Below are 26665 nucleotides of genomic sequence, written 5' to 3' on the forward strand. Positions count from 1 at the left end.
TTACAGTTTTGTCAGGATATATGCCCAGCTGTGGGACTGCTAGATCATATGGCAACTCTATTTTTAGTTTTTTAAGGAACCTCCATACTGTTCTCCATAGTGGCTGTATCAATTTACATTTCCACCAACAGTGCAAGAGGGTTCCCTTTTCTCCACACCCTCTCCAGCACTTGTTGTTAGTAGATTTTCTGATGATTCCCATTCTAACCAGTGTGAGGTGATTCCTCATTGTAGTTTTGATTTCCATTTCTCTAATAATTAGTGACGTTGAGCAGCTTTTCATGTGCCTCTTGGCCGTCTATATGTCTTCTTTGGAGAAATGTCTGTTTAGTTCTTCTGTCCATTTTTTGATTGCTAACCTCATTTTTTTTTTTTTAACTGAACTACTAACAACCATATCTCGTGAAGCGCTAGCAGGAACCAAAATTTCATGTTTTCTAAACTGAGTATCACTGCAAAATATTTCTAAACTTGAACTTCAAAACTTCGCTGATTGAGCCTCTGCCTCCAACTAACCTGGTTGTCTCACTGGGAAGGGGCGTGCACCTTGGTGTTCAGAGTCCTGACCCAGCTCTTGGCCTCTGTCGGGTAGAAAAGTCTGAACTTCCATGTGAACTGATGAAATCACGTGTTTGTCTTTCAGGTTCAGTATTTCTTCAAGATCTTGGATAACTAGCAGCTTAGAAAGTAAAGAAGTCACAGGTTGTGGTGTTTAGACAAGAGTGAATCACACATGAGGAATGTGTTCATTCTTTTATTGTCCATTGTTTTAACCTGACTGAATACAAGATCAACAAGAGCACTGTACTCCTGGCAATTATGACATATGTTAGAACATGGATTTTGCACTGCAGACAACATTTAACACCAGTCTATGGGGTACTGCATTGCTTTTTATAAAGTCCAAAATAAAGATTTATTTTCAAACAAGTGACTTTGGTTTATTTCATACATTACACTTTTTCTCGCAGAAAAAAATAAAATTGTACAACTGCATAAATATAAAATTCTTCCACCATGAAAATGGTTAAAACATTCATAAAGACACAGCACCAGCAGGTGATGCCTCCAGAGAAAGGAAAAAAGGAAAGTGAAAGAAAATGTACAAAGCAAATTAATCAGCCCTGTCACTAGCCAAAGTGACGGGCGCTCCAGATCTCATACACGGCTTCAGAACAGACTGGAGGACAGGGGAAGAGGAGTCAGGACAGCATTCAGTACAAAGCACAACACAACCCATCACCTTTGTGTGTGTTTCTGTAGTGTCACTTAAAATTTAAAGGGCAGTTCCCCCATAACAGCCCACCCCACCCCCGCAACCCAGACCCAGGAAAAATAATAATAATAATAATAAAGACCTAACAAACACCACAGGGAAAGACTATGGAGTGTGTTAAAAATGCTCATCGATGGGCCATTATCATCTTTGAAAGAGCCAAACCCAAAAAGGAAAAATAAAGTACCATGCCAGTTTTATTCCCATTGAATATTTACACCTTGGACAGCAAACTTTGCTCACGTTAAGTAGAAAACAGATACGATAAAACATGGCTTGAAAAATGACCAGAGTGTGTGCACCGAGAGTACTGTACACTAAATAAAATACACAAGGCAGCAATACTTAGGGGCCAGAAACACTGCTTACTATAAGTCAGTTATGGAATCATAATTTACAGTAAAAATGGGCACGTCCCAAGGCTCAATTTTTATTTTTCTTTTGTCATTTACAGTAGAATAAATATTTTGTTGCTATTGCTACACTTTAAATTTACATTCTAACCTATTAAATGCAGAAAGCTAGTGTAAAGCATATAGATTAAGTGTAGGTCCCATACGTATTACGGTTTGTTCAAGACTAGTAGGTTTTTGTATCTTTTTTAACTTTTTTAAATGGCTAGTGGGAAAGATCTGTGCTTGTGATCAGCTCTTAACTTCAATTTTTACGTCAAAGCGTCCCTGAAAACGGTCTTTCTCACTGTACCCAATGTTCTCACCGTACGCCTTACACTCTATGCGGATTTCCGTGTCCATGGTGAGGTTGGTGAACTGTACAGCCAGCAGGGGCTGCAGGTACTTGGGCTGCAGGAGCTTGCCGTAGTAGGGATAATACTGCAGCGGGAAACCAGGGTAGCTGCCCAGTCCAAAATACTCCACGGTTCCAATTTTCTCCTTATCTTCGTCTCGCTGGAAACCAGAGAGGAAATGAGATTTTTCAGGGCTCACATCCTGGATGACGATTTGTACTCACATACAAATGAGACTCTCAGTCCCACAAAGCAGTCTGCAAGCTACTGCTAGAGGAAGCGGGTCATCCGCGGACATGCCAGCTCAAACCCCTCGCGGGAGGAGGTGAGCACTAACCACTGGAGGATACGGGAACCGCATCTCCCGCGAGAGGAAGAGACACACTCAGCCTAATCCTTAGTAGCCTTGAGAAACGGTCACTAAAAGGAGGCTTTCCTCACTGTACAAATGGGAAACTGCAGCAAGAGCCAACTAAGGCCTTTCTTCAAGCCAACACAACCTCCTAGAAGTAGGGCCAGCACTGAAAGAAACTCTTCAGTGTTGGCCCAGTGGATATTTTCAATGACATTACCTCCAAAAGTTTAACTATTTGCCTTTCATTTTCTTGTGTCCATTTCCTTTCTTGGTGCCAACATAAATTTGAACTGTTTGGAGATTTCCCTTTCTTTATTCTGCTTCTCTCTCTAAACAATCCATCAGGTACCTGTCTTCAGATTTAAAGGGAATACACATTGATGGTTACCTTAATATTTCAATATTGTTTTTAAAGAAAAGCCAGAAGCAATTTTTCAATGTAAAATTATTAAAAAAAAAAACCAAAAACGTTGGCCTCAAGTTTTTAACACACCATGTGAGCCAGAGAAGCACTCACGTGGGCTAGTTCACCTCAGTTCTGTAAACCAATATTCCAACTGATTAAATTCAGATATTTCGGTTTCTTGTTCCAGTTGGAGAAACTGACAGATGTTTTTATTCTTGTTACATCTTTCTGTTCTTTTAAGAAGTTTTACCCAGTGTAGCTACAATTCCATCAGCTGAGACTGATTCCTGGAAGCAGTGCTTCTTATTTCCCGTGTTAAAGTTTTACCTCTAATTTAAAACAATCTCATTCATTCTCCCCTCTCTCCTGCCCCACCCTCAGTAACTCTAAAGGTCTCCTTACCTTGCCAGTGCACTGAACAGGCAGGACATATGGATTGTACTTCATCACTGGGTAAGTATCCAAGGACTCATTCTTGGGAGGCTAAAAATAAAATCCATGTTGGTCAATAAGTTTGTAAATAATTCCTTTAACTTCTGAAAAATAAAACGAGCTTGTAGCCCAAACAAGTACACTTTGGTCAATTGAAATAATAACCAAACACCTGAAGACAGCAGAATGAATGACTCTCGTAACCAATCTAGGAAAGGTCATGCTGTGATTTTCTTGAAACTAAATGCCCAAGTTTTGTGACCACTACAATTAAGCTGTGATGTGTAGCCCGGTACTAAATGGAACTTCTAATGGCAACCCATTAGAAGCTTTATTCAAGGACACTGAAAAATAAGAGCCAACTCAGAAATAATGCTCTCTTCTCATTTGCTAAGATTATAATTAGATGGAAAGGTTGGTTGACATTTCTGTTTTTATAAAACTTGGGCTTTCCTCCCGAGCCGTGAATAAATAATGCCATCCTTCTCCCTCAAGCATGCCTTCTTCAAGTAAGCTTTCCTTTTTTTTTTTTTCTTTTTTCTTCTTTTTTTAAATCTCCAGTGGAGGCCCTGTCATTTAAGTCCCAGTTTTGTTAGGCAAGTCCAGCATGTAAAACAGATTAAAGTGGCATTGCCCTCAATGAAGGGGTAACTCCATCGAAGGGACCCATAGTACACGTTGAAAATTACTGCTGTAGTGAAATATCCAGGGCCTGCCTTCCTAGATCCCTGGCTCAAATCCATCTCAGGAGAAGTGTGATGGACATCTACCCCCTGGAAGACAGACAGTCACTTGCTTACTCACATCAGCAGAGTATGTGAGTCCTGACATGAGATGTAACACATACATAGCCTAATCAAAGTCAGATAAAATGCACAATTCTCTATATCAGTAAAGGACTATTTTTGGTACTGCTCTTTCTTTTGGAATATAAGAAAATGATCATCTAGATTTGCTTCTTGGAACTTTCTGCCAGCAATAGATTTATCTTTAAAAATATGAAGAGAAAATACACATTGATAAAGAAGTTACCAGAATCTGTCCTCGGGGAGTGAGGGAACGGGCACATCAAGTGAGATGTGGAGTACTGCAACCTCTGTAATTCCAGCAACGAAAGAGTTGGGGATTTGGGATGCGGGGCTGAATCAGAAAGTGGCAATGGATAACCAAGGGGAATCCAAAGGAAAAAAAAAAAAAAAAGACTGAAAAGAAAGAGTAGCTGAATTCATCACTTTAACAGAATATCTTTATAAATATGGGAAGAGATGTGAATCACAACAGACTCTGTGGGGGACAAATATCATTCAATGTCTAGGAAAAGGAATCATCAAAAGTGAGGGATTCGGAGAGCAAAGATCACGATTAGTCCTTTGGATACACTGCACCAATTCCTGTCATTGCCAAATAGCTTGTTTATCTTGGTGAAGAATTTCCTAGCAATATGAATATCAACTCTAAGTGTGACATAATGGCTTTCACCATTCTTCTTCGATTACCTCCTAGTCTACGTGGAACGAAGATTAAAATTCTGTTGAGAGGTACATTAATTTCTGTAGGAGATCCAACAAGCCAGCCAGGCAAACATCCATGCACCCACTCATCCATTTTTGCCTCTGGTGGCAGTAAAGGAGTTTTGATGTATCCTTCAGTTATGTTAATAAAACTTTTCATCTCTACATTGACTTTCTTTTGAAAATATTATTCATGGGTAATAAGCATTGCAGAAATAAAGAGCATATAATAGAAAGTTAATGAACAAAAGAGCCAGATTCCAGAAATGAAGTAAGTTTGTTCATATAACTCTGTATACTGCAGTCAATTCCTATCAGAACCAAAAACTACCCTCTTAATGGCAATGCTCTCATGAGCAAATGGGAGAAATCTTCTGTAAGAATCCACGCTTAAGAGAAAAGGACAGCATTTTTTACTTCATGAGCTGGGGGAGAGAATGAAATAAGCAGTCTTATAAAAACAGAGATAACACCCATACAATTTTTTCTCCTAATTTTAAAGAATTGCTACCATCCCACCAAATGGTGAGCGAAGGCAATTTGCAATTGTTCAATGATCTCTAGTAGTATTTACCCATTATAAGTTGCAATAATGGCAAAAGCCAATGGCATGGTTCTAAAAGTTCAACCTAGACAGTATTCAACTTCTAATTTTGAATTAGAAGTTCTAACGGAATCTTCATTCAGAAAAAAAAACAAAAAAACATTTTTTCTGATGACCAGATAATTATTTCAGATTACGAGATTTTTGTTTGTTTGTTTTAAATACTGTGGCTCCTACAGTTCAGGTAGGTTTTAAATTTAAAGACATCTTTTTCTCTTTTTTACTTTTAAAGAGTTTACGTTATAGAATTACATAATAGAAATCCAGAACAGGGCCACAGGACTTACTTCAGAATTTGGCTTTGCCACACAGAATTTCTCTAACTTTAGGAAATGAGATTAATGACCTAACCCTAAGAATTCCAAGGTGGCCACAGAGGTTTTTCAGTGTTACTCTACTGATCAGGCTTCAAAACTGTCACTGAGTATCCTTTAAACGTCTGTTAGGGTCTCTTTTCATACCAATTAAGGACTACATGGAATTGTGAATGGCTCATCTAAATTCTGTGATTTAAAATATTACTTGCCTTAGGTTTGAAGCCCAAAACTCGGTTGAGCTTTATAATGACACATGGTTTGCCCTCTTTGTAGCCGTAAGTTTCATCATTTATTCCAGAGCAATTTCCCAACCATTCAAGCTTGAACCTGCAGACTTTTCGCTCTCCTCTTTCGTTGTTAAATTCTCCTCGCTCTTTGAGTTCGCTGGGCACATCTGAAAATGCAAACGCCATTTTCACATTGTACCAACAATTCCCTGAGCACCACTGAGAAAGGACAGGGCTCTCTTCCTTGTCACAATGACTTATTCGAAGACAGGGCTATCCTGCACTTAATGTATTATATCACCTGAATTAAGAAAGGATTTCCAGCAGGCCATCTCTCCTCTCTCCACTGACCTTAAAAAGGTATTTTACCAAAAGCAACAGCCAGTACCAAAGCTTCACAGTGCTCGATGAGCAGCACATGATGTTGGGTCTCTGCCGATTTTTCTTTCTTTAAATAATGGATGACTCCACTAATTAGAAGACTGAAAGGAAACTGGATCTCTCTTCAGGAGTAGCATCATTTGCACAGGTCGACATCAGCTCAGCTCAATAACAGGGACGTTTATAATTAGAGCACAAAAGGACTGCCAATAATTTTCAGAACTGGAAGTTTCATGGTCGGGATTTCTCGGAGCTATGCCTCTAATTAACATGTTAAACAGTAAAAAGGGAGTAGGAAAGAATTGTTTTTCCTTTTCAACCACCATTCAAGGTTTAAAAAAAATTTCTTTTTGAGTTTTTGTCTTTCAGCACTGAGTTCTTATAAGCATTTGTTCAAGTGAGAAATTGTATTGTTGCATTTTTTATTTCAAAGCCAGAGAAAGAATAAATGAGAACAGAATTCAAGATTAAAGCATCCTGCAGGAAATGGATGCAAATACCATAAAGTATATACATATTTTTAAGTCCACAAACTAACTATTTTCCCTTCAAATAAAGTGCCTCAATTCAGTCCATCTCCTGAGAAGTGATTCACTCTAAGTATCTATCATACGGGCCTTTTAATTACTACAAAGTAAGATGAAAACCTCATTTAAATTCTAATGAGAAAAATTTAGTGAAAGAGTTTCTTTTAAATTACTAAATCTTTTCAAAATGACTTAAAATGGCAATTCACCCCATATTACACAACGGTCTGCCATTTAAAGAACTGGAGGTGATAAATGCTTGAACTGAATCAGAAAAACTGGTATCACCTGGTAACTCAGAGTGGCGTCTTGTTTTGGTAGGCGTGACAACAAGGCTGGGAAATTCACACTCCAGGTAGCAAGGAGGAAGATGTGCATTCTGTCAATGGCTTAATGAAACTAAGAGCCATTGTTTACATTCATCAGTCATTCCCTTATCCATATGATGGACATAGGATAAGACATACTTCATTATCCATCCCGGCCAGGGTCTCTAAGATATACCCTGACCATAAACCCTCCTCCATCGGTATCAGTGTGGCTATAGCTAATCACACCAAAGGTTCATTTTGGTGACAGAAGGTCCTGTGAACTCTTCTGTAGGGGCCAGGGGTTGGATGGGGAGGGAGGGGGACAGAAATCTGGAAATATAAGCAATTGTATTTCTCAAAATCAATGGATGTGAGAGAATCAAATCTGTAACTGTGGTCTTTGAGTCTGAGTAGTAAAAACAGATATTTGGGAGTGTTCAAAAGTAAGACACCTTTCAAATACAGGTAAAAGTAATACTTGAGGCTATACTGTTTATTTCATTGTATCCAAGCCTAACCCATAAAGTGTTCCTGCTTTAAAAACAAAACAAAACAAAAATACTATCCTCTCAGTATGGCCAGAGTTCAATCTTTTAATTATTTCAGGAGTATCTTTCAATCATTAAGTAACAAATAGAAACAGGAAATCAGAATTAACCAACCACAAACATCCAAAATATGTCTACTTACTGCCACAATCTTCAAAAATCATATCATCCTTCTGGGCCGAATCTTTGTACTTCTCCAGGAACCTAACTATGTTCAGCACGTATGCCTCATAGCTCTTGGGATCGTTAGGACGAAAGGCAATTTCAGTCTTTTGGATCTGAGGAATCTGTGTTAATCCTAGAGCAGGAAGAAAGTTAGAAAAACACAGAGCAAAGTCATGAGTGGGAAGGTAGTCAACCAAGATACCTCAAAAGCTGACTCTCCACGTATAAAACATACTTTGCTAATCCCATCTGACTAAAAAGAATGGTTTAAATTCTCTCTCCCGGGCTTCCCTGGTGGCGCAGTGGTTGAGAGTCCACCTGCCGATGCAGGGGACACGGGTTCGTGCCCCGGTCTGGGAGGATCCCACATGCCGCGGAGCGGCTGGGCCCAGCACGTCTGGAGCCCATGCTCCGCAACGGGAGGGGCCACAACAGGGAGAGGCCCACGTACCGCAAAAAAATAAAAATAAAAAAAAAAAAAAATTCTCTTCTGTGAAATCCTTTCTCTGGCATTTAGGTTAAATACGTAAGTACCAATGACTATGTCTTGATATCAGATGTCATTTAAGTTCCCCAGCAACGTTTCATGATAAGCATATCTGTTTTTTATGAATGAAAACACTTCTTGCACAGAAAGGTTAAGTACCTGACCCAAGGTCACAGAGGAAGTGGTGGAACCGGAATTCTAACCCAAGCACGTGGTACTCTAAAGCCTGTCATCTTTCCAGTCCTCCCTTGCGCACTGCTAGCAAGCATCTCAATGCAGGTGGCTTTTCCTTTTCTAACTGTACGTAAGACTGAGCACAGACATCGTCTTCCATACTCCTTTTAATCAATTAACTTATGACCGCTGAAAATGCTACAGACTCAAGACTACTCAGTAGAGACATTTCTTTGGATCTTTTCACCTAAACTGGAGGAATATGCAATTTATGTGCAGTTACTACTCCTGCTTTCCATTCCAAACATAAGTGGTTATCCTGAGAAAGTCAAGTGCCAGCCAGGGTATGTGCACCTTGGATTTCCACTCTTCAATGGACTTTTAGATTCTTTAACTTCTAAAAGCCTCTGTCATTCACAAGACTTCCCAAATAGATATTTGAACAACACTACACAGCACTACGCAAGACAGTGGGTGGAGAGCCAATCACAACGGCATTCTATTCCAGGACAGCCAGATAAAATATAAAATGCATGGTGAAATTTGAATTTCAGATAAACCATGAAAAAATTTTTATATAAGTATCTCTCGTGTAAAATTCAGGACATACTTACATAAATTATTCATGGTTTATCTGAAGTTCAAATTTAATTGGGCCTCCTGTATTTTTATTTGCTCATCTGGCAACCCTATTTGAATCCCCACTCCCAGACCAGCCCTCTTTGTGTTGGGCATGAAAGGTGCCTCATCGTCACAGCCCTTCAGGGTACCTCCATCACTCACCTAGGGGCTTGTTAAACACGAAGCCTGGCAGACTCCACTCCGGACCTGCCAGATCCCCATCTCTAAGGGTGGGACTTGGGAATCTCTGCTTAACAAGCTTAAAGAGATCCTTAAGCACCCTTGGTTTGAGAACCACTGCTTTAGAGAATTAGAACCTGAGGGGGGCAGTCGTGAGGTGGGTATGAAGATAATGACCTAATCAAAGTGGAAGTGATGACCAGAGTGAGACCAGACTTCAGTAGGGCCTGGGCTAAATGGCCGTTATTTTTTCTCGTCATTAAGGATGGCTTTGAGCTTCAAAATCAGTTAAATAATGAGGGGAGGGGGGGCCAGCTCAGGGGGCTGAATGGGCAAGTTCTTCTGTGCTTGTAGTTCCCTAGAGGAATGGAGACGATGGGAGATGAAGACAAGGAACGTGAGGGTCTGGAGCCAGGCAGACAGGGTGCCCGAGACAAACTACCAGTGACGTTAAGAATCATCTCGGGGGCTTTCCTGGTGGTGCAGTGGTTGAGAGTCCGCCTGCCGAGGCAGGGGACACGGGTTCGTGCCCCGGTCCAGGAAGATCCCACATGCCGCGGAGCGGCTGGGCCCGTGAGCCATGGCCGCTGAGCCTGCGCGTCCGGAGCAACGGGAGAGGCCACAACAGTGAGAGGCCCGCGTACCGGGAAAAAAAAAAAAAGAATCATCTCGGAAAGGGTGATGGAGAACCTGAAGAATTTCAGGGGGAAAAAAGCTGTCAACAGTGATGGAAATGAGTCAGAGAGGAAGTAGCAGAAAATCTTCAGTTAAAAATAAAGGTTACTACAATTAAAACATTTTTTTTGTGATGCTCACAAACCGTAGAAAACTGTATGACTTAAGCAATTTAAATATACCCTAAAAATGTTTTTCTACATTATTTAGTTAGAAAACTGGCATTGTGATTATTTATGGTACAAAGAGGCCACATGATAAAGATGATAGATACGTGCAAACATAAACAAAGTAAAACAAACAGAGGTCAGGAGAAGCTTTCACTGGGATTTCCTGCCTGAGCTAGTAGGGTAAATAGGGATCCCCGGCTGAAATGCTGAAATGCGCAACGTCTGGGAAGGAGGGTCATCGCTGGTTTGGGTTGTAAACAAGACATTTAAGTCAAGGTGACTTGCTTGGACCTGGGGAAGTGCAGAGACAGTCCCAGAGCCAGAGGTTAACAGAACTCAGGGGGATGGTATGTTCTCCCAGAGTAACCCTGGAGTCAGGAGAGAACAGAGCTTTGAGGGGCATTCACATGCGAGGGGCCACAGAGAAAGGCAGTGCACAGGGCAGCCAGAGAACTCAGGGGCAAATGCCTTTGAATTTGTCAGGCAGGAAGTTTGCCTCGACCCTGGTGGTGAAGGTGGTGGGCAGAAATGGACTAAGAGAAGATCTATGGGCCAAGGGTTAAACAGTGTTTTCAGGCTTGGGAAGGAGAAGGCGGGAGAGCGGTAGACAGATGAAGGGTGAAGAAGATGAGAGCAACTGTCAGAAGCCAAAGAGCAGTCTCGCCTAATCTTCAGGTAGGAAGAAGGTGGGGAACGACCGTCTGGCTGATGGCAGGGACATCAGTGTGATGAGTTACAGTCATGCCAGCCATGGTCCATCTGCAGAGCAAGTGACGCAGCAAAAAAGAAAATGCTAACAAAACGTCAGTGAGCCTGGTGTGAGATTTGGAGTATCTCACCCAACAGGTTAAAAAGAGGAAAGTGACCCTAGAAGGTCACACTGAGAGTAAACACGGTAGGACCTAAATGGCAAGGTGAGGGTCACACAGGTCAGTGTTCCCTCTGGCCTGGCTTCAGCTCTCCTCCCCAGCAGTCCGCCTCTCACTTTCTGGCCGCTTCTGCATCCCTCTTCCAGCGGCTGTTCTATCTCCCGGATGTGTGTATGAGGATGAGGGATGTACTTCTCAGATTCTCCCAGAGAGAAAAGGAAAGCAACAAGAGGAGCTGGGATTCTGCGGCGTGCTTTTCATCCCTTCCCAATGCCAAGTGCAGGGTCTCCACTATTAAAGAGACCACGTGACACGTGGGAGACCCCAGGCATTAGCTCCTTTCACTCAGTGCTGTGGGCCCTTTACTACCAAAAGGGTACTGCTAGTGAGTGAATTCTTCAGCAGACTAACGGAAATATAGATATTATTATTACATGCACAGTGGTACCCACTGGCCCAGAAAAGTGTTACACACAGTTGGTCTTGTGTCTACCAGTTTCCAAGAGCCCAAATCCTTCAGAGAGTTTGGCTTATGACCTAAGCCCTGTCAAGCCTCTACGTCACCGCATGAGAGAAAAGCAGATCAGCACACTTGAAGAATCTCTACTGTGTTCTGTACAGAGAAGCAGCAGAAACTGGTGAAACTGAGAGTGCAAGAGGTGAAATGGACAGTTAAGCATTGGGTCTTACAATCCTGTGACTTGCCCAGCTGGATTAGACCTTGGGCCAAAGTCTCTGCCCCATCCTTTGCATTTTCAGTGACATGACAACCTTGGCCACGGGAGCCCAGGAATGATGGGTCAACTCAGGGAGCTCGGCCGTGTCTCGCTCTCTTCTGTAAAGTTTCCCTCTGGGATCTCTGAGGGATCTCTGAACTAATATAAGCCTTAGTGACTATCCTTTTAAGATACCTAACTTCTGATCTAAATGTTGCTTATCCAGAAAAACATGAACCATTTGGGTTGAGGTCATGCAATCAGCTTCTGTCGCTAAACCCTCACCTATGGAGCACGTACATAAATAATACAAAAATATCCAGAAGGCCGCCCCACAGTCCAGGGTGGCTGTTGCTCTTCAGCCCCTCATCACATTTCTGAAGGTCCCTCACTCTTTCACCCACCGTCTCTGCCTCCTCTCTTTTCTTTGTCCAGAACCTGCTGGCCTGAGAATTCCTCTTCCTGGAAGCTATCAGAGATCAATCCCCCCCACCCACCCGGGACGGTTCTGCTCTGGATAATCTTAAAATCTCTGATGAGACTTTCTCTAAAACATTAGGAAAATTCCTAGTCATTTCCCTAATTAGATAGCAATTAGATACTTACAAGAGGCAGATGAAGGACCCTCGACCTGGTATCTAAATCCTTTAAACCATTTACTTTACATTATCAGACTAATGGAAAAAAGGGATAGAAAGAATTAGGATTGGATTTGGCAACTTCTTTATTATCTTGAGTCCACAGGCAAATTCCTCAAGCCTGACCCTCTCCAAGGACACACAAATCCCATCTTGCTGACTGGCCTTCTCATTAGTTGTTTTCACACTAGGTCAGATACTTTCAGCTGTCCCTCTCCACACTGCTCACTCCTTAACAGTCCTTAGTTATAGCTCTGGATAAGGCCGAGCTTTGTTTGCAGTGGTAACTCCCAGAGGCCAAAGATAGCAGAACACCCAATCACTAGCTTTTAGTTTCAAATTATATTCCAGGAAACAGATCTAACCTTTTGCTTCTCCAGTCTTCTGAACTTGAACCGACATTAACCACGCTGAGCTCTGTACAGCTTTGCCCTGATCTGACCATTTGCCTTAAATTACAGATTGAGTATTATCAAATAAAGCCACCTGAAAGACTGAAATGAGAATCTGGATATGTGAAATTTTAATATTTGGTTTTTAATGAGTATGTCAGCTTAACATAAGATTTGAAGTTAAAATAATAATTAAACAAACAAACAAAAACCCTTTGGCTCTGCATTTGCTTTTTTTTTTTTTTTTTTTTTTTGCTGTAGGCGGGCCTCTCACTGTTGTGGCCTCTCCCGCTGCAGAGCACAGGCTCCGGATGCGCAGGCTCAGCGGCCATGGCTCACCGGCCCAGCCGCTCCGCGGCATGTGGGATCTTCCCGGACCGGGGCACGAACCCGTGTCCCCTGCGTCGGCAGGTGGACTCTCAACCACTGTGCCACCAGGGAAGCCCCTGCATTTGTTTTTGAGTTACACTGGCCTCTCCTTGGTTCCCCATCTCCTGAGAAACAAATAAGGAAAACACTCAATCTTCGGCTTTAGTAGGTGTTCATAGCAGGAGGGGTCAGGGCAAGCAAAAGAGGGAGGGAAAGGAAAGAGAAAAGAAAGGCTTTTCATTAAGAAAGAAGTATTTTGCTTCCAATTAGGTTTATAGTGTTAGCAGGCTTATAATTTCTCCATCTACTTGTGAGTCTGAAGTACTGAAACTAGAATGCATTCATTTTAACCTTCTAGCAGTTACTCAAAGGGGGAATCCCAAAGCACAGCTGCTTGTACCTGTCATTTACTACATCCAATAAATCACTAGGCCAAATACTCTAAACAGGTATCATTCTCCACAGAAACCTCCAGGAGGCAAAGAAATGCTTATAAAGGTAGCCATGCACACAACACATATATATCATGTGTCTCCTGTACATTCCAAGCGGAAAAGTAATTTTCAATTAAAAAAAAAAAAGCTGGGGGTGTGTGATTTTATACACACAGTCATACATTTCTAGGCACACATATATACATACACACACACACACACACACACACATTTTACCCCTTCAAGTGCCACTAAGATATTTATGGGTTTTGACTGCTGTTTTTAATTTTTATTTTACCCCTGCATGATTAATATAAGTTTACCTAATAAAATACAGGGAGAGCACAGGGAAAAAGGTGCCACTGTGCCCTCTGGAAACCGGTAGCCTAAGCCTCACCTTCTGCCTCAGGTTCAGCTTTCGACTGTGGCCTGGGATCAGCTGACGTCAACCCCCCTACCTCCAGGCAGGGTCACACCTACCCTCCCAAACCCTCAAGAAGCTGCTCTTTTTGAAGAAAAGTCTTAGAAAGATGGGTTGCTGGACTTTCGCTACAGCCTATTTGGATGTTCAACAACCCTTAGTGTATGGAAATCTTTTCTCCTAAGCTGAATGCCATGCACACTGGTTGAAGGCCCTTCTCTGTTTATGGAATTACCCTTTATCATCAGAGTTTTTTTCCTGTAGTTGTATGATCATCTTCAGGCAAACAGAGAGAGAATTATTTAGTTCAAGGGCTCTATCTTAGATGTACACAGAATTTCACAGGGACATATCTTTGATATTTTGTAGAGCTCGTTATTGTGCTTGTTCCCAAGATAAATGACAACCCCTTTGATAATGGGAAAATATACATAGTCAAATCCTACTATTTTACGTTAATTATGCTTTTTTATCCAAGGCCAAACTGAAGAACAAGCACACATAGTATTTTGACTTGAGATATAAAATTTGCTAAGTGACCAATACTATCCCCAAACAAGACACCATGTTATCCAGGATATTTGATGATGTCTATTCACGTGTGTATGTGGGGAAAGATACTTTTCTGGTTGGAAGCCCCTAGGGGACACCTCCCCGCTCCCCTTCATCTCCCCAACTTCCCTCTCGTCTTGTCTGTGTCAGATAGGCTCTGGAGTCCTGAGATCACTAGAATGAGAGCGCTGAACAAGCAGACACCAATTGCAACCCAAGGTATTGTACCACAGACATGGAGACAGACGTGGAGGCCGTGAGGCTGGTGCTCTTTCCACTGCCGTCCTCCCCGAGCCCCTCCCCCAAGTGAGCGCAGCGGAAAAACCCTACGTGAAGCTTCGCAGATCCATCTCCCCCTACACCCACCCCCATCCCGCATGAAATTTATTACCTGGTCCTATTCATCACAGGGCTCTGCTCTGCTCACTCATCTAAAATGAGCATATGAACGCAGACACATTTTTTGTGTGTCTCCAAGAACAGTTTTAAGTTAATTAGTAGACTTCCCGTGTACCCAAGCTGACTTATTAGTTGTACCCTTGTCTTTAGACGTGAAGAAGTGGGTGAGTTGTGGAGGCCAAACAGCGAGGCTCACCGAGGAAGGGAACCTGGAGTTTGCTGCTCCCAACCCTTTACCCAAACTACAACTCTGGGCAGTAGCTTCCAGAAATCCTAGCGCCACCAATGCCAGCTCATCCACAGCCTTAAACTCTGGGAGTAGGTTGGCAGGACCCATCTGAGGGAGGGAGGAGAGGAGAGGGAACAGAGCGCCAGGTGGGCCTGGAGGGCATCACATATTTATCGTGTCAGCTCACGGATCAATGGAATCTAACGAAATAGCTGAAAAACACCTTGTTGGCACTTTGAAGGAACAATTCCTCTGAAACATAAGGAAGCCAAATATGTCCAATTGCCCCTCTGAAATTTAAGTGAAAGTAACATGGGTGTAATGTAGGTTGAAAAAAAAAAAAATTAAGCAATTCTGAGCTCGATATGATGACTTCTCAAAGATGTTACGGAAAAACCCAAATGAACTTTTTTGGCCAACCCAATACAATGAGATTGGAATTACAGGTGCCTTCTATCTTAATGGATTTGAAGACAAGATGTTTCCCTCTGCCAATCAAGATGAAATGGAGTCTGCTGGTGGTGGCAGTGTGGGCTGCCGGTCTTCCCACCCTGTTTATTCTTCTGCCTTGATGCTGGTTACCATCTCACGGTAAATATGACCCTTTAAAAATGAATTATTGGGCTTCCCTGGTGGCGCAGTGGTTGGGAGTCCGCCTGCCGATGCAGGGGACGCGGGTTCATGCCCCGGTCTGGGAGGATCCCACATGCCGCGGAGCGGCTGGGCCCGTGAGCCATGGCAGCTGAGCCTGCACGTCCGGAGCCTGTGCTCCGCAACGGGAGAGGCCACAACAGTGAGAGGCCCGCGTACAGCAAAAAAAAAAAAAAAAAAAAAGAATTCTTCCGGCACTGAGCCATCTTTACTTCAAAGCAAAACAAAAAACCTGTCCACAACTTAACAGGAAGAGAAGAGTCCACATATTCATACCTGCTTACCAGGAAGTAAGGCAGCTGGGAATCTCCCTGGACCCCCTGACTGACACACACACTTTGGTTCATCCCACTGTGGCTCTGTGAGCAGCAGGGATGGAAGAGGAGACTCTTCCATTACACCACTGGCCAGGCAGCGAAAAGTGCACGGTCAAACCAGGGACGGGGCCTCGTGAGCGTGACCGTGGGCGGGGAGGGGGAGCGGGCACGCTCACCTGCCTCCTGCCCTCTTTAGCATGCTGACACCCATGTCTCTCTCCAGATCCAGCACCGTTAACATGGTGAGAAGAGATGCCACTGACCAATCGCTGAGGACTTTCCTAAGAGGGTCCCTCAGGGAAGAAGCTTGGTAGGGGCTAATCCAACAAATGTGGGTATTTTAGAGGGAGAGATTACAGAAGCAACACAATGTCATCTGAACATTTTTCTTCAACGTGTTTCCTAACCCAACTTCTCCCGAACCCTTTTCATGGACAGCTAAGATTCTATTACCTTCATGAAAATCTAAGTGTCATATCATCTAAGTGTCAAAGCATCTCTGTTATATCATCCAAAGCCTGGAAATACTGAATTCAATATCCAAAAAGAAGAAACTGCTGCTTCCAGTGAAATGATAGGGCTATAAAAATAGAGGTGGCTGTTAATAATGCCACCTAATGCCACTAGGTTTGCAACTATAAAGTACTATTCACCTTACAGATATTTATCATCTCTTTTAACCCTTACAGGTATTATTCCCATTTTATAGATCAGAAAATTGAGGCTCAGTTAAGTTAAGTACTGTGTAGAATGGTGGGATTGTGTCCAGCGCCACAGCCCCTGCTTGTCATTCTCAGGTCAATTTTACTGGGAACCTCTGTGTCGTGGCTTAGGCCCTCAGGGGCTGCTTTCATATTTAGCTTAGGCAATGTGAAATTGCCAACACGTAACCATTTCTGACCCACAAAAATAGCAAATTAATATGTTTCGACATAAAATCCCAGTAGCCCTTGCCTTCCAGGTTGAGCAGGCAGATCTGTTCCAATATCTCATAGCAACACAACTCTGTAAGACATTATAAGCAGTGATGGCCACCACTGCTCAGGGCAAGAAACCGTACATGTCATCCATTTTTTCTTACATTTTTCTTCCGTTTGATGATTTGGTGCTTACTCTGAGACTTCTGGGTTTAGCCCAGCATCTTGTCCATTGCTACAGACGTACCGACCCAAATGCACCGCACAATTGCCACTGCTTAATTTGACCACATTCACACATGTTATTTAGAAGAGATCTGATTACTAGGTATTCCAGTGTGAAAAGGGCAGTCAAGACCCAGTCTGGCCAGGTTTGTATTCACGACTCAAGTTTAGTTAATAATAGCATTAATAAGTCTTTATATCTTTAAATGATGGACCAGCTCTTTCACTCTCACTAGGTCCACTTGACTTAAATATACACTTTTCTCCCTTTAACTGTCATGAAAATACAGGCTTAGAGATATTAAGTTGAAGTCAAAAAATTGCCAGGGTATCCTTCCATATATTCCTTCAGTTCTTACTGCCTACCAAAAATACAAATTCTTAAGATCTGTTCTGAAAGATGCCAGGAGGAGGGCTCAGGAGGGTCCCTCAGAGCACTCGGGGAGAGTCCACGGGCTGCCCTTGTTCGCAGCAAGTGCTCTGCCGACCTGGCCTCCCGGTTCAAAGGCCTCTATCATTTTCAAATTAATGCCATGTCCCTTGGAAAGGCGAGGGTAAAAGGGGGCTTGACCTAGACTCTCCTGGCAAGGTGATGGGTGAGGGGATGATGAAAAGGAGAGACAGAGAAGTGACAAAGAACCCGAGGGACAGGGCAGGGAGGATGGAGAGCTGAGGAAGCACTTTTCCTGTGACTCAGACCAAAGGACAGGAATGCATATTTCCAAGATGAGCCACCAGCATTCCTTTGGAGAAGTGACGGTTTGTCAGGTCAGTCCAACTGCTGTGAGGACACTAAATATAGGTACTCAGAATGTGTCTTTTAGGAAGGGGCTGGAAGGAAGGGGAGGGAGGGAAACGGAGAGAAGGCACCTCGGCCAGTAGATTTTCCAGGCAAGGTCATTTACAAGCCCTTACTTAAAAGGTCCAGCTCTTTGGCTCTTTCTTTTTGAAAGTGAAACTTCCCTTTCTGCAGAGAACATGAAGAATATTTTTAATTTTATTAAAAAAGACTGATACCCCAAAGTCAAACTAGTCAAGGACTAGTTTTTAAATCTAGGAAATTAAAGAAAATGCTTGACTTTGGGGTCGCCTTTGACTTTGAGTATAAGAATTATTAGAAAATGGCATCATGATTGAAAACTAGCTTTTAAATGGCAAAAAAAGAGAAAAAATAAAAGGTCTACACAAATTTAAATTACGACTAATGCTATCATAAAAACTCTAGCAGAAGTGGTGAACGTGAGGGACATCCCTGGTGGCGTAGTGGTTAAGAATCCGCCTGCTAACACAGGGAACACAGGTTCGAGCCCCGGTACAGGAAGATCCCACATGCCGCGGAGCAACTAAGCCCGTGCGCCACTACTACTGAGCCTGCGCTCTACAGCCCGCAAGCCACAACTACCGAGCCCGTGTGCCACAACTACTGAAGCCTGTGCGCCTAGAGCCTGTGCTTTGCAACAAGAGAAGCCACCGCAATAAGAAGTCCATGCACTGCAGCGAAGAGTAGCCCCCGCTCAACGCAATTAGAGAAAGTCCACGTGCAACAACAAAGACCCAACACCGCCATAAATAAAAATTAATTAATTAATTAATTTAAATATATATTTTAAAAAAAGAGAAACCACTGCAATGAGAAGCCCGCGCACCGCAACGAAGACCCAATGCAGCCAAAGAATTACTTAATTAATTAATTTTAAAAAAAAGTGAACATGAAAAGACACACCGTGCTTTACTATCATAAAAGCCAGAGTCCAACATGTTTACTTAAGATCCTACGTTTCACTGTACCAACTGGAATTCTTGCTTCAACCTTTCCATAGACCCACCTCTTTTAGGAAACAGTTGCTGGAAACTGGAATATTATTAAGCAGTCATTTTATATACTTACATGTTCTCTTTTTTTCACTTCCAAAATCCCCTAGATCTGAATTTATCTGGAAATATTTAGGGGTTCTCTTACAGTAGAGGACTGCTTGACTTGGGGCTAAAAACCAGTGTTTTCCATCTCCATATTCTGAAGATTTTCTTCCGAGGGACTTTCTCATGCCCAAGGAGGAGGTGGACACGACAAGGCTGTGACTGGCGGCCGCACCTGATCAAGGCTGCTCAGTCCCATGAAGATAGCCTCAAGATTGTCACCTCAGTACAGCTGTTACTAAACCGTTGCCCAGGGAAAGTGTAGAGGGGACGCGTCATTGCCACCCCCAGCGGCAGGCAGCCTCAAGGTCACTGACAATGTGAGAACCCGGAAGTTATGCAACATTTCCTCTCTCCAGGTCCCGACAAAGACTTTTAGATGAGCCAGACAGTACAATCACAAACAGAACAATCGGTTGTGGCTGCTGTCTTGTCCTTCTGTCAGCGTCAGGCATGAGGGCAGTGGGTCTCCCCAGGGTTTAGTGACCAGCGTGGACATGCACACGTACAGGGCAGGTCACTCAACAGTGACAGCACCCACATCACCGCAGGGCACTCATGCGGCAGTTTGCATTCCTCTATGATAACCTCTTTGTTGCCCCAAGTTTTCAGAGCTAAAGGAGACAGTTAACCTGCAAAGGGGGCCCAGAAAGCCAATAAATAAAACTCCTATTAAACAAACAGGCATATATATTGAGAAGTGAAGAGAGAGTGCCTTTGTTCAAGGTCAAGTTGCCTGTGAATAGCAGGTGGAAGAATGGACCCCTGAAGTCAGGGCTCGTCTCCCTGGGAGCGGGTGGCCATTTCAGAGCTTCTCATCATCCCTAAAAATAAATTAACCTTTAAAAATGGGAGCCAGGACTTCCCTGGTGGCGCAGTGGTGGGGAGTCCCCCTGCCGATGCAGGGGACACGGGTTCGTGCCCTGGTCCGGGAAGATCCCACATGCCGCGGAGCGGCTGGGCCCGTGAGCCATAGCCGCTGAGCCTGCGCGTCCGGAGTCTGTGCTCCACAACAGGAGAGGCCACAGCAGTGAGAGGCCCGCGTACCACAAAAAAAAAACAAAAAAAAAAAGGGAGCCAGATTGGTTTTTTATAGGATTTATCTGAGTCATAGGCCCCTGAAGCAAGTGAAAAATGTGCGTGAGAGCTGGAAAGGCCCTGTAATGATCCCACTAACCAAGCCCTTGGGTGGGAGGGACGAGGAGAGCAAGGCTGTGGTTGGGAGTCACAGAGGCGGTGAGTGGCAGGCTGGGTAGAGGACCAGGGCTCTCCTCGCTCCCAGCAGAGCTGGGAAAATAAGATGCCTGCAACCCTAGGAGCTTTGCCTGCAGTGCAGGTAGGAGAGCTGGCTGCAACAGACAGAAGTCCCGATTTTTCCTTCCTAGGCTGGGTTTAAGACCACATGATAGACAATTTTCAGAAGAATGTTTTCGCAATTGAAAAAGTCACGCTCCTTTTACCTCCAGAAAAACTGAACTTATTCACGTTCATTTTACCTGGTGGAGCCACTCGGTCCTGATACGTGGGCTTAAATTCACTGATGGTGAGCAGCATCACTTGGATGGTTCCGATGAAGATGCCAGCCAGGCAGCCATAAAATATTACGTAGAACAGAAGGATCTTAACTGCAAGGGGAACAGACAGAAACAAAAAGGCTGTGATGCAGTCACATGCTCAGAATGCAAGGCAAACCTTCCCAGAGACGAATGCATTTCCTTCCCGGCTTCCCCTCCAAGCTGTGTCTTCAGAGCTTCCTTTTCCAACATTGATCAAGAGAGTGCATCTCATTCCCAGACTGTAGGGTAAAAACAGGGGGATGGGCAGCCCTCCATTATAGTGTATGTGTGTTCCAGGTAGGATGAATATTCAATTAGAAGTAAGGTTCTTTATAGGAAATAATTTTATTCCCTAAATTAAAAACAAAATGTCACAGGACTTCCCTGGTGGCTAAATGGTTAAGAATCCGCCTGCCAACGCAGGGGACACGGGTTCGATCCCTGGTCTGGGAAGATCCCGCATGCCGCGGAGCAACTAAGCCCGTGAGCCACAACTACTGAGCCCGCATGCCACAACTACTGAAACCCACGTGCCTAGAGCCCATGCTCTGCAACGAGAAGCCACCACAATGAGAAGCCTGAGCACCGCAACAAATAGTAGCCCCCGCTCGCTGCAACTAGAGAAAGCCCGTGCAGCAGCGAGAACCCAACACAGACAATAAATAAATAAATAAATAAATGTTCCTTTAAAAAAAAAATGTCCTGAAGATCATCAATAAAACCTAGGGCTGTGTTTGTGTGCTTATGCAGTGCATTTCAAATATGACAACACACTTCCTTAGAGACTGATGTTTTCTTTGCTTGCTTATCCTTTGACGTTTCAATACTACAATCCAGGCTCTGCCGCTTCTCCAAACATTCAAACACCTGTGAGTTTTTATGCTGAGAAAGAGCAATGAACGCTGAGAGACCCAGTGAAGCTCTCCTGACCAAGTACACTGTCTTTCCTTTCAGGGGCACCAGACAAGGAAAAAAAAAAAAAAGGGAAGGAAGGAACTGCTATAGTAAAAATGGCAAGCACATTTTTATTTCATCTTCTGACTAGACTCAGACTAAGGACTGACTTGATAAGCTGCATTTTCCTCTCCCCCTAGTTCACAGGACAACAGAATGGAGGCTGAAAGAGCTGCAAAAGCCAAAAAAAATAAATAACAAACCGAGAAGCCCATGGACTGGAATGAGGCTATCAGTTACTGGTTTACAGGGATTATCTCCCCAATTAGCCGCATAGTAACAGGCTGTACTAGGCACCACCGGGCAGCCCTGTGCCAGCCACTCAATGTGAAGGCAGCAGTGGGAACAGTGAGCCGTAGGGTTATCAAATCTGAAACATGACTACACAAGGAAGCTTTAGCTTACTTCTCAAAACGTTCAGATCTCCTGCATGAAAAGAAGTGTAAGCGTGTGGGGGGGGGGGGTCAGGAGGGAGTGGGTTCGCTGTGGCTGTAATCGGCCAGGTTCGCCTTCTCCGTACATTTAAAAGCTCAACTTTTCTATCAGCAAATAAATAGTTCAGGGGCAAATCATACTCTAGAGCTGTTAAAACAAGCCAAACACACATAAAACCACACCAAAATGCTTAATCCTTTTTCTCCCCTATTAAAAAAGAAAAGAAGGAAAAGGGCAAAGACACAAGCAAAGATAAGGAAAAATGAAAAGACTGTACAATGCAGAACTATAGCTCCCCAACTCAATCAGTGCTTCCCTGCAGGACAAGGGTTAAGTGCTGCATTCTGTATCCAGGCAGCAGTAGGCAAATGGCAAGGCTGTGACGTCAAGAGATCTGGAAAAATTTTCCAGTGAATGCTCCTAAGAGGTACAAGAGTTGGTATAACACGGTCAGAAAGAGAACTGTTGTATCCTCTTTTTTGCTGCCCTCACCTCATCTTGGCGCTCTCTGCCTAACCACGGAAGCATTTTTATACTCATTCCTTGGACTCCAGATACTTAATTCTAACAACATGAGGAGATACATAATTGAGGCTACGATTTAAAATACAAATATGATTACAGAAAAACAACTCATTCTGCAAGCACACTGATTAAATTGAAGGAGATACAGCCTTTCCTATCTGCCCGACACTATACGCTAAGGGCAGTGGGGGATTCTTCTCTTTTGCTCGGAGACGTTACTTGGCACAGTTTCCCCCGTTGGTGCTGTGAGGTCACTTGGTTAGAGTGGATGACGCAGGTGTGGCAGGGCCTATGCAGTGGGGGCTCACCGACACACAGGCTCAGAAAGAAAAGCTGGGCATACTGTTCCAACCAGCCAGGGTGGCACAGAGGGTAAACTTTAGAGATGTTTTTTTCCTTTGAAGCAATGTTTCTCCCTTTTAAAAAATACAAGTAATATAGAGGTTTTCCAGTTAGGAAACAAACAAAGAACGAGTACCCTTCAAAAGGTCACAGACAGAAGGGAAAATGGCATCTGGGCCCAGCAGTAGACATAAAAACCTACCAACGCCTGTATTAACTTAATAAAAAGGTAGAAAGCACCAGGTGATTTGTGTGCTGCGCTTTCTCCAGCAGGTGACAGGCGAGGCTCCTGCGTCCATCTTGGTGAAAATCTACCTACAAGCGAACTGAACCAAGGGCAACCTGCCCTGGTCCCAAGGGCATCCACGTTGGGCCCAGTACTAGAAAGGTGGCATTTTCTCCATAGGAGACACAGCTGCTGCCACTCTCTCTGCCTGTGAGAGGCTCTGTCATTTCTTACATTGCCAGAAAGGAGGAAACATATTAGTGCAAAATAAAAACCAGATTTTTTAACCCAGCATCTTGGAAAATGGAAGGAAAGATGAGACAAGAGCACCAGTCCTGATGTCTGCATTCATTAATCAGTGTATTAACACTTTGCTGTATGTGGTATCAAGACACAAATATCAACACAGTCTCTCTCATACGGAGGTGCTGCCTTATAAAATGTCAGCTTACAAAACAAGTCGTTTCATACTGCCTTACCCTCTAAAACAAATATCATTCTGGAAATGGAATGAGGAACGAAAGACATTTTATGAGAGGGAAAAACACTAGAGGGCAAATTTTACAATATGGCTGGGGTCGATGCAGCCCCTGGCCCATGACGAGGCTGGGGTCAGATCATCGTGGTAGGAACCTCCAGTGAATCTGGGAGAAGAGGGCCCATTCTGCAGTGCACCCCTCAGGCCTCACTCGAGTTACCAGGAGTTGCTGGGAGACGGCCCAGGCCAGGAGCTGTTCACCCTACAAAACACCCAGAGTTCTTCAGGCTTTTCCTTCCACGTTAAGAAAACACAGAGAGCTATCTTTCTGTGTGAGAAACTATGGCAGTAATCCCACTGAAGAACAGAGTCCTCCCAAAACAAAATATAGAATACAAGCTAAAAGCCATCCCTTTAAAGACCTACATTTAACATGGCTCAGGGATATCTATGCTTCTCAGCACAGGTATGGGATGAGGTTTCACCTTGACTAACCTTGAAATGTGATGCATTATTAACCCTTTACTTTTCAATCAAAGAGACCCACTACAGGCTGCATTTTTTTTTTCCTCTACAAAAATCGTATATTCCAGCTTCTTCCGTTTCAAAATGTCAGCCAAGCATTATTTCCCTGACTCATTCTCCTGCCGATGCTCACAGATCCTTCCAATCAGGAGCACCACATCAGCACCTACCCAGGGCTCCCTTAGTGGCTGCAGTGGTGGTGCTAGTGGTGTCTATGATGATGATGATGATGATGGTGATGATGATATTAGAGAAGGAGGGGGCAGTGATGCAGGAGGGGGGGTTCCCTCCCTCTCTCTCTCTCTCCCCAGCAGTCACGACTGTTACAGATTTGCCTACAACTCTGCCCTTCAAAATGACCTTAAAAAAAAATGTCACCCTTCCCGTGTAGAGAGGTGGAAGACAAGTAAGGTATTTAATTTTCAATGGGGGGGGGAAAAAAAGTCTATCCAGCCAAGCAACAGGCTGCCCAAAATCTTATAAGATAACCTGCTACTGCCTTTGTGCTATTTATTTCTTACAGTAACCCTTCACCGTAATCAACCCAAGCTACTGATTCTGCATCTCTCTGTAGACACTGAAAACAACCAGGCTTGGCCATGTTTTGGGGCCAAGGCTCAGAAACGAAGTCCTGACATGGAGCTTCCTGGGCCATTTCTGGGCTGTGATGACTCCAGGGTAGGTCATCGGGGGAAACTCTGGGCACGGCTACGAAATACTGCAGTGTATGGATTCTGCCACCATCACCGCCGCCCTCCCACACCCGCCTTTTGAGGTACATATTTAGACTAGAAGAAAGCTGCTATAATACACAACCTCGCCTGCATTCGATCCGATTACCCTCATGCGGTTCTCTCAGAGCCTCAGATCTCATTTTTAAGGACTTGAAACATGTCTATAGGGAGAGGCATATCTAGTCTCCCACAGCCTGACCATTCCCAGGACGGAAGAGCTCAAGCGACGCTCCGATAGACTGCAAATTACCAAGACCGCTAAAATATACATAACCCTCTACCTGGCGCGCTCCTATCCCCACCCCGCGTCTAGCCCGGGGACTCCGCATTCCGCACAGGATGACAAGCCCAGGCCGGCGCAATCTGAGCAGCGCTCAGCACCCGACCCCCTCCGTCCTCTCCAGCGCGCAGCGTGCGGAGCGGTCCGCAGAGCCTGCGCAGGGGATGCGCCTACAAGGAAAGACAAGGCGCTAGGAGCAGAGCTGCGGACCCCGTACTTACACCAGCTGCCACCGGTTCTGCCCAAAAACTCCTTCTTCTCTGAGTTCCAGATGAATTTCTTCCAGCTGCCCTCCTCCTTGGCTTTTCCGCGGGCCATGGTGGCGGGTCAGCAGCTGCCGCGGGGACTAAGGGTGGGAGACTGCGGCGTGCGCCCTCGCGTCCTCCCCGGCTGCCGGTCGGCGTCCCCGGCCTGGCTCTCCGCAGGCTGCACCCGCCGCTGCCGCTGCGGCTCTCAAAGTGCCAGACGCGCGGTGGAGGAGCAGAGGCAGGAGGGGGAGGCGGCGGCGGGGGCGGGGGCGGAGAGAGGAGGGAGGGACCGCGCACGCTGGGCGGCTCCGAGCCCCGCACCTATTGGTGGGCTCACGGCCGCTCGCGGGCGCTCTTTGGTCCGCCACGCGCTCCTCTTGCCCGTGGGGGGTTCGGGGGCTACACGAACCCGCAGCTGCCGCTCCCGCTGCCGCCGGGGACGCGTGCTCGGCCCCCACCTCCTGTGACCTCTGCAGAGACAGGCAGGGGACAGGAGAAAGTCAGAGGCAAGAGGACGGACCAACGGGCTGCGGGCCTAGGACTCTGGGGCCAGCCACGAGCCGAGAAATTGGCTAAGGGCGCATGCCCTACCTTTACTATATACCGCGCCTAGGCGGCCGGGCGCCCCGCCCACTAGCGGCCCGGCGGGCCAATCGCCGGCGCGGAAGGGGAGGGGCCTAGGGCTCGAAGGGGCAGGCGCGGGGCCGGCACAAAGGAGCCGGAGCGGCGGCGTGAGGGGCGGGCTGGAGAGCGGGGGCGCGGAGAGGGGCCGGGGGAACGGCGAGCGGCCCCCCGGCAGCAACACGCAGCCCCCCTCCCTCGCTCCGGGCTGGGCGCATACTCGCTCTTTCTTTAGTGAGGTGCCCGGCACCTGCGTCGCCCGGCGCCCGGCAGACGCTCGGGGACCCCGGCCCGGCTGTCCTGATCCGGTCCCTCTCGTGCGCTCCCGGCCTCCTTCCGCCGCAGGTCCACCCCTTCTAGGCCCTGGCCGGGTGGGGGAAGGTCACTCCGGGACGCCTGAGAGTCGGCGACTCTGCCCAGCTCCGCCCCGCCTCTCCGCTCCTGCACCTGCCGCCCCCTCCGCGCTCCCAGCCCCTGCGGTTGCAGTTCCGGCCCGTCCCTCTCCTTCTAGGCCAGCCCAGCCGGCAGCCCCGGCTCGTGACTGCCGGGCTGTGCTCCCTGTGGGCGGCCTGAACCACCT

The 26665-nt window shown here is 45.2% G+C and overlaps 2 protein-coding genes across 5 annotated transcripts in view; one reads left to right on the plus strand and one right to left on the minus strand.

Moving 5' to 3' along the window:
• The window catches only part of NME7 (NME/NM23 family member 7), a 268015-nt gene extending 267085 nt beyond the window's left edge, over window positions 1–930 (plus strand). For all 4 annotated transcript variants that reach the window (XM_004269733.4, XM_049715937.1, XM_049715933.1 and 1 more), the window contains one exon: window positions 644–930. In XM_004269733.4, coding sequence (XP_004269781.2) covers window positions 644–676 — 33 coding nt within the window. In that variant the 3' untranslated portion in view covers window positions 677–930. The remainder of the gene's footprint in view (window positions 1–643) is intronic.
• Window positions 742–26032, minus strand: ATP1B1 (ATPase Na+/K+ transporting subunit beta 1). The gene is made up of 6 exons (XM_033428037.2): window positions 25438–26032; window positions 20658–20786; window positions 7786–7941; window positions 5859–6043; window positions 3188–3268; window positions 742–2184 (listed from the first exon to the last, which is right to left on the minus strand). Exons 1-6 carry the CDS (start codon window positions 25532–25534, stop codon window positions 1921–1923), a joined length of 912 nt encoding a protein of 303 aa, XP_033283928.1. The 5' UTR covers window positions 25535–26032; the 3' UTR covers window positions 742–1920.
• Between the last annotated feature and the right edge of the window lie 633 nt (window positions 26033–26665).

Source organism: Orcinus orca, chromosome 1 (assembly GCF_937001465.1).
Source record: "Orcinus orca chromosome 1, mOrcOrc1.1, whole genome shotgun sequence".
In the NCBI taxonomy this organism is placed as follows: domain Eukaryota; kingdom Metazoa; phylum Chordata; class Mammalia; order Artiodactyla; family Delphinidae; genus Orcinus; species Orcinus orca.

Bases quoted from the DNA above. Each gene is read 5' to 3' on its own strand.
- ATP1B1 (XM_033428037.2), bottom strand. From the start codon at position 25,534: ATGGCCCGCGGAAAAGCCAAGGAGGAGGGCAGCTGGAAGAAATTCATC. The intron at 7,942-20,657 runs GTAAAATGAACG...TTCCTGCTCTAG, and splicing joins GGACCGAGTGGCTCCACCAG to GATTAACACAGATTCCTCAG. The intron at 6,044-7,785 runs GTAAGTAGACAT...TTGCATTTTCAG, and splicing joins GATTTTTGAAGATTGTGGCA to ATGTGCCCAGCGAACTCAAA.